The following is a 7,668-nucleotide window of genomic DNA, read 5'->3' as shown; positions in this document are numbered from 1 at the left end:
GCTGCGGGCAGATAACAAATTATGAGCCTGCTTCCCAAACCTTCCAAGGCAGCAGGGAGGAGAGGCTGACCCTGATGCTGTGTGGGTCAGAACTTTCTCCATTGTAAAGCAGGCCCTGATACGGAGCCGGCAGCTCATCAAAAGCACACGGTCAGGGAGCCACTCAGACAGAATTGGATGCTTGTGTGACATGGCCCCGGGATGGGTATGGGTTTCCTTCTCTTTGTGTCTTGACTTTTAAATTCAATTAATATGTAATTTTGCACTTTATCCTTAAACATGATGTACACAACTATTACGTGATCACAAATTCTTCATAAATAAAATAGGCAATTGCTAGGAGCTGAAAATAAAATTTTAAAAAATGATGATATAATTATTCAAGTAGTGTTTGACCCCATTGCACAACAGTCACAACAGTGGTTTGAAGTGTAATGGCATAATCCCAGAGTACAAGTGAATGAAATTGGAGTTGGGTCTTTTGGTTGTATGTCCGTTTTAGGGGTGAATCTTCATGCCTTTGGATTCTGGGACTTGGGGTCCAGGATGAACCCTGGACCCAATTTTCTATATGCCCAGTTTGGCCTTGAAGCTGTGGAAAAAAGAGTTTAGAATTGGATAGAGCCCTTGCCTGCCTGCTATCATCTGTCTGTCTGTCTATCTATCTGTCTGTCTGTCTATCATCTATCTCCAGCTGCTCACAAAGTTGACCTTGACCATGCAGTGTGTATTGTTTTTCCTCTGCCCCCATCTCACTTTGCTGCCCCCTCAGTCCTGATCCCTGAAGGCACTTCCCAAATAAAGTGTCCTCACATAGGTCCAGCCTCAGTTCCCATTTTCTTCATTCATTGTTCTTACAAGCAAAATTTCCCCCTCTGTTTCCCACTCAGCTGCTCCTCTGCTGCTGTATTGCTCCGAATCTTCGGCTGTGCTACTTTGAACTTTGGTGGGGACTTGTCTGCAGACAGGTGATGTCAGACTCAGGGCTGATTTTCCAATAAGCAGCGCCCCTGGCCTGACTCTATGGTTTTCATTTCCAAGCACTTTCCCTCCCCACTCTGCCCCTGTTAACAGACAAGGCCATGTTTTCAAGACCAGTGAGGGTAACAGCTAGAGGGATCTGTGAGGTCTTTGGTCGGATCCCCTCACTTCCTTCCTGTGACACAGTCCTGTCTCCACTTTTGGATGGGGCATCTTAATGCCAGAGGAAACGGTCAGGTCAGGTTTGGGGATCAGAATCCAAGTCCCCTGCCTTCTGGGATTCTAAGTATGCTGGAGTTGTGGCATCTCTCCACATGATCCTGAACCAGGCCCTGTGGGGTTGGTTCGACAGGATAATAAATCTCTTTTCTCTTCATGAGGGGTCTGGTCTGTGCGCCTCCATGTGGGGGGATCATGTGTCTCAAAGACAAGTCACTAGGTTCTTGGAGTATAGGGACTCTTGAGCTTAAGAGGCTACCAAGAAGAGAAGGTACCATGCCTTTAAATGGATGCTTGCAAGTTCTTGGGATTGAGGATATATATAGTGATCATGATGTCTTAGTCCATTCCTGCTGCTATAACAAAATACCTTAGGCTAGGTAATTTATAAACAGCATAAATTTATTTCTCTAAGTTCTGGAGGTTGGGAAGTCCTAGATCAAGGCACTAGTAGATCTGATATCTGGCGAGGTTCTGTTCCTCAAGGATTGCATGTATCCTCACAAGGTAAAAGGGCAGAACAAGCTCCCTCCAGCCTCTTCTATAAGAGCGCTCACATCACTCAGAAGGGCAGACCCCTTGTGAATTACTCAGCTCCCAAAGGCCCTGCCTCCTAATACTACCACAATGGATGCCAGGTGTTTTAGGCAGTTTGTGATCACTGTGATCAAAATACCTGCAAAAAATAATTTAGAGGAAGAAAAGTTTATTTTGGTTCATGGTTTCAGAGATTTCAGCCCACGGTTAGTCAAATCCATAAGCTCTTGGTCAGAGTGATGCAGAATATCACGGCAGAGGGCATAGCAACCAGAAAGCAGAGAGAGAGAGAGAGCTCCACCCATCTAGGACAAAATATTAAAACCAAAGGCGACCTACTACCTCCAGCCTCACCCTACCCAGCCACTCAGTTCATCCACTGATTAATCTCATCATTTCACCTCTGAAAATTCTTTCATTGCCTCACACATGAGGCAATTTTGGGGAATCCCTTATATGTAAACCATAACACAAGGGCTTGTATATGGTTTGTCCCCAAGGGCTTGGGGACAGTATGGCTATGTGGAGGTAGTGGGACCTCTAAGAAGTGAGGCCTGGTAGAAAGCAGGGTGGGTCATGGGGCTCCACCCTTGTGAATCAGTGCTGGTCTCTAGGAGTAGTTTGGATCTCACAGGAATGAGTTATCTGGAGAGTGGGTTGTGATCAAGCAAGGCCACCCCATGTGCTTGGCCCCTTCTGCATACAGCTATTTCCCTCGTTGATTCTCTGCCATGTGGTTACTGCAGTCAGGGGCTCCTTGCAAGAGGTAGTACCATGTTTCTAGTCACCAGCCCAATAAACTTGTTTTTTTATCCAGTGTCCGAACGCAGTTTTTTTTTTTTTTTTGTTTGTTTGTTTTTTTATAGTGACACTTAAATGAACTAAGACATGGGGAGAAATGTGATCATGAGTTTTGGAGGGACACAAACATTCAGAGATAAATTAATTTTGAGTCTCAGAACTGCCATCGCTTTCAATAGTTGCTTTGTGAAATGGCAGGAGATGGGCTCTGCGCTAGTCCCCTGGTCCTCCCTTTACAGCCTTCTCAGTAGCACCACCGTGTCTGGCTCATTCCACCTCACTTCTCCTTCAATGTGACCTTGCTCAGACCCTCGACGTCTTTCTGCTTCACTGCAGTGGGATGCTCTCAGTCCCTTCCCTTCCTCATGCACCGGTCACCAGGTTGTTCTTCCTGATGTGTGGCTCTAAATGTGTCACTCTCCTCCTGTGCTATTTGAAAACTTGCAGCGAGTCCCTATTATCTGCTAACCTGCTAATCTAAAGTTCTAGAGCCCCTATGATCTGGATCTAACCTTTCTAAAACCCCAAACTCCCCTGTCTTTTCAGAGTCTAGCTGAGTGGGATCCCTCCTTCCGGGCCCCTGCCCTCTTCTCCCCCTTCTGCAATAGATCACATACACCATCCCTCAGGACTGTCATGTTGAAGGGTCCTCTTCATGAGAAGCCCTAAGTGGATGTGGGTTATGGACATCTAGTTTCCTTGGAGGTCTGGTCTCACTCCTGAGGTATTACTCTGAGTTGGAGATTTAATTAGGTGGAGAAAATTGGGCTTATGGAGAAAAGTTTGTAGACTGTCCCAAAAGATCCAAGAGAAAGACTTTGGGCAAAGATAGGTGTGTTGAGAAAAACGGGCGTGGAGATCCTAACACACAGGGAGAGCTGCTCCTACCAAGTTCTTCCTGAACCTCAGTCGAGTCCAATCCAGCCAAAACCATCCTGTGGGGTGGCAACATACACCCCAACTCCAACCTCTGCAGCTGTGTTCTGCTTCTCAGTTAAATGCTACTATGTGCAAAATAAGAGTAAGTAGCTTAAAATGATATATTTTTCCCATAAAAGATTCCAGAATCATATCATGACATTATTTTAAACATAACATAACTTGAAAGGGCACTGTTTCCCCCCGAAATAGAGAATAAAGAAGAATGTGTATGTATCAATGCCCTTGGATGGATCTCATAATCCCCTCAGGTGGGTGGGAGGGAGGACAATGACATGTTGCCAGGAATTTGACTTCATAGACAAAATAAATAAATAAATAGAACCACATCACCAGGATTTTGCATTTTACATTCACTTTATTTGGCGTATTAAGTCAAAATATAATTGACTTAAATATGATTAAGAATTATTGTGTTTTGAATTAATAAGCAAAGCACCTCTTTTCATCTATTAGGGTAAAATACTGTCACACTGCCCCTGGGGAAAATACACAGAAGATTTATCTTCAGGCTCTGACTCTCAGGCCATGTGCGAGGGTTCAAGGCTTCAGAGTTTGAGAGTTTTGGTTCAGGAGCGTCATAGAATCCTTGACCCAGTTCTCACTGGGGTCAGCACAGATCTCCTTACCCCGTTTGGTCTTGAAGCTGTGGGGGAAAGGTGGCATGGTTAGATGGAGGGTCTTGAGAAGTCGGCCCAGGTGCATGGCCCATGGGTCCCTAGACCTCATCAGCTCTTGCTGCACAGGTGAAGGACCCGAATCTGGGACATTTGGCCATGAATCCTGACCTCTTGACTGAGGGACACTTGCCTGAGGGTGCTAGGCATGGTCTACTTACATCACAGCTACTTTTGGACATTGGGTGCTGGTGATTGTATAGCTCTGCAGCTTCTGGATGGGGATCCTCCTGTTGATAGTGCTAAAGCAGCAGGTGATTGGCATCAATGGTGCACCTGAAAACAATATTGCCAAGAGTGAGACAGGCAGGAGACATGTGTGCACTCACAAGGGAAGGAGAAGGCAGGAGAAGACCTAGGAGTCACCATTGCCAAGTCCAGGGCCTGAGTCCAGATCCCAGAGATAAAACGCTACCCAAGTCGGTTTCCTCCATGGAACGATGGGGCTCCTCACTGTGGACTAGGAACAGAGAAATCTCTTCTGCTAATTCAAAACTCCTGACACGGAGAACACAAAGACCTTGCTTCCCAGCTAGTTGTCCCCATGGGCTTTACAGCAAATCTAGGTCATATGCTGAGAACCCTCTGCAGTCTTATCCTTACACAATCCCTGTTGTAAAAGCTGCACTGGATTATGATCCCAAATTTGAAACTTCAAGAAACCCTACTATGGTCCTTTCTACCCATAGTGGGAAGGGCAGCTTCCCCAAACAATGTGAGCAGGTCGATGTGTCTGCACTCAGGGTCACTTCCCAAAGTTGGTGTCAGGAGAGATCATAGGGACTGATCTTGGTGGCCTGGGGATTCAGTTCTGGCTCTGGCTCTGACTAACTGTGACTCGTGATGGCTCTTCCCAGCTTCTTTACCTCACAGTTCTCCATCTTCAAAGTGCATCTTCAAAGAGGCAGCCAGGCTGAGATGACGTGTGCTGTGATAATTAGAAGTTCAACGTGAGCGAAGGAGGGCTTTACCTGGCTGAGCCTGCTCCTGGGAGCTGACGGTGGCTGCTGTGAGCACCAGGCACAGAAGTGCCACAGAGACCTTCATGGTGGAGGGTGCAGGCGTGAGCTTTGGCGTGAGAGAGAGAGAGAGAGGTTTCTGGATTAGTCTCCGTCTCCCTGCTCCTCTGGAGGCTCCACCTGCCTTTTATAGGGATCAGAGAGCCTGGGCAGGGTTGGGGATCAGGGAAGAAAGAAGAACCTGAATGTGCTGAGCAGACATCAGATCCTGGGGTGATTTCCAGATAATAGAGAAGGAAGCTATGTAGTTTCTTTTTCTTAAATTTTGTAGAACAGGGGAGGAAGGATATGTGCTTCTACCCAGTAATGCCTAAGAAGTGATCTTATTGGACTACTCAGGGCTCTCATTTCTTCCAAATGGAAATGATCTGTAGGAAAGACAGACTGGCAGCTAAAGTCACACTAGAGACTGTGAGGCAAGGGTTGCCTCTCCGAGGAACCAGGAGGTCCCGGATGGGGACCCTCAGGGGTCGCCTGTGACCTTCATCACCAGCAGGCCACAGCAGTGGGGCTGCCACTGATCTTTTTACTGTCTCATTTTGTGACTTTTCCTGAATGTCATAGAATCACAGAGCAAGCAACCTTTCCAAACTGGCTCTTTTCCCTAAGCAACATGCATTTGAGGTTCCTCCATGTCTTTACAGATGTTGATAGCTTCTTTCTGTCTTTAAAGAATTATGTTATGTATGTAGCATAACATAAAATTTACCCTCCTAGCCAGTAAGTGTGCAGTTCACTGGCATCAAATATATGAGTATGTTCACATTGTTGTGCAATTAATCTCCATAATTCCCCCTCCCCTGCCTTTTTTTTTTTTTTTTTTTTTTTGGTATCAGGGGTTGAAACCAGAGGTGCTAAACCACTGAGCCACATCTCCATCCCTTTTTATCTTCTATTTTGGAACAGGGTGTTGCTAAGTTGCTTAGGGGCTTGCTAAGTTGCTGAGGCTGGCCTGAACATGCAATCCTACTGCCTCAGCCTCCTGAGCTGCTGGGATTAGAAGCATGCACCATAGCACCAAGCCTCCAAAACTCTTTTCATTCTGTAAATGAAACTGTCTATACATTAAACCAGTACTCACCTCCTCCGAGTCCCTGGTGACCATGATTTTACTTACTGTCTTTGCAATTTTGATTCTCTACCGCACATAATTGGAGTCATAAAATATTTGACTTTTTGTGACTGTCTTACTTAGCAAAATATTCTCAAGGATCATCCAGACTGTGGCCTATGTCAAATTTCTTTTCTTTCTCAGGTTGAATAAGATTCCAAGTTATGCATCTGCCACAGTGTGCTTGCCATTCATCTGTTGATGGACACTTGGACAGCTTTCACATTTTAGCTATTGCAAGTCAGGTTACTATGAACTTGGGTGAAAAAATATCTCTCCAAGACACATTTAAATTCCTCTGGATGTATACATCTAGAAGTGGGCACAATTTAAATATCTATTCAAGACATTGTTTATTTATTTATTTATTTTGGTGCTGGGGATTGAACCCAGGGCCTTGTGCATGCAAGGCAAGCACTCTACCAAATGAGCTACATCCCCAGCCCTCAAGACATAATTTAAATCTCTTGGGCTGTATTTACTCACAAGTGGAATTGTTGCGTTGGATGATAATTATATTTTTTGATTTTTTAAAGACCTTCCCTACTGTTTTCTACAGTGGCTATGCCATTTGATATTTCCATCAACCATGAACAATGGCTTTATTCTCCCCACATTCTTGCCAAAACTTGTTATTTTCTGTCTCTTTCATAGTAATATGAAATAGATGTGAGGTAGTATCTCATTATACTTTTGACTTTCATTTTTTCTAATAATTAGTGATGTTGAGCACTATTTCATGGGCTTATGAGCTGTTCACTATATGTTCTTTGGAAAAGTGTCTATTCAAACCTTTTGCCCATTTATGAATCTCATTACTTTTAGGAGCTCTCTGTTTATTCTGTATATCAATTCTTTATTAAATATGTGATTTGCAAATATTTTCTCCTCTCCTAAGTGTGGATTTTTATTTCATTGGAATTGCTTATGATGAACAAATTTTTTAAATTGTCATCGAGTCTAATTTGTCTTTTACTGCCTGTGCCTTTGGTGCCAAATCTAAGAAGTCGCTGCCAGATCCAATGTCATGTGCTTTTGACACCATCACCAAATTCAAGGTTGCCAAGGTTTTCTCATATATTATCTTCTAGAAGTTTTATAGTTTTGAATTTTAAACTGTAAATGGACTTAGATCTATGACTCTTTTATTTTTTTATGTGTGTGTGTTTGTGTGAGAAAGCCATAAGGTCTGTTTCTGGATATTTCTTTTTTGCACATTTGTGTGGTTGCTACAGTATTATTTATTGAAAAATCTACCCTTTCTCTGTTGGATTGCCTTTGCTACTTTTTTCAAAGATTCACGGACACTATTTGTGTGGGTGTATCACTGGGCACTCAGTCCTTTTCCATTGATCTATTTGTCTTTTCCTACACCAGTACCACA

At 44.1% G+C, this 7,668-nt stretch overlaps 1 protein-coding gene across 1 annotated transcript; it reads right to left on the bottom strand.

The window, feature by feature from the left end:
* Positions 1–3,815: 3,815 nt before the first annotated feature.
* LOC139702367 (C-C motif chemokine 8-like) lies at positions 3,816–5,261 on the bottom strand. The gene is made up of 3 exons (XM_071603366.1): positions 5,126–5,261; positions 4,316–4,430; positions 3,816–4,123 (listed from the first exon to the last, which is right to left on the bottom strand). The coding sequence occupies exons 1-3, from the start codon at positions 5,199–5,201 to the stop codon at positions 4,018–4,020; spliced, it is 297 nt and encodes a 98-aa protein (XP_071459467.1). The 5' UTR covers positions 5,202–5,261; the 3' UTR covers positions 3,816–4,017.
* Between the last annotated feature and the right edge of the window lie 2,407 nt (positions 5,262–7,668).

Source organism: Marmota flaviventris, chromosome 17 (assembly GCF_047511675.1).
Source record: "Marmota flaviventris isolate mMarFla1 chromosome 17, mMarFla1.hap1, whole genome shotgun sequence".
NCBI lineage: Eukaryota > Metazoa > Chordata > Mammalia > Rodentia > Sciuridae > Marmota > Marmota flaviventris.
The sequence above is the reverse complement of the archived record's forward strand: the minus strand, read 5'-3'. Positions and strand labels throughout refer to the sequence as shown.

What these genes read in the sequence shown, in the direction of transcription:
- LOC139702367 (XM_071603366.1), bottom strand. Translation starts at nt 5,201, where the DNA reads ATGAAGGTCTCTGTGGCACTTCTGTGCCTGGTGCTCACAGCAGCCACC. An exon ending in CCAGGAGCAGGCTCAGCCAG is followed by an intron (nt 4,431 to 5,125) that starts GTAAAGCCCTCC and finishes TATTGTTTTCAG; the next exon opens with GTGCACCATTGATGCCAATC. An exon ending in TGTCCAAAAGTAGCTGTGAT is followed by an intron (nt 4,124 to 4,315) that starts GTAAGTAGACCA and finishes TTTCCCCCACAG; the next exon opens with CTTCAAGACCAAACGGGGTA.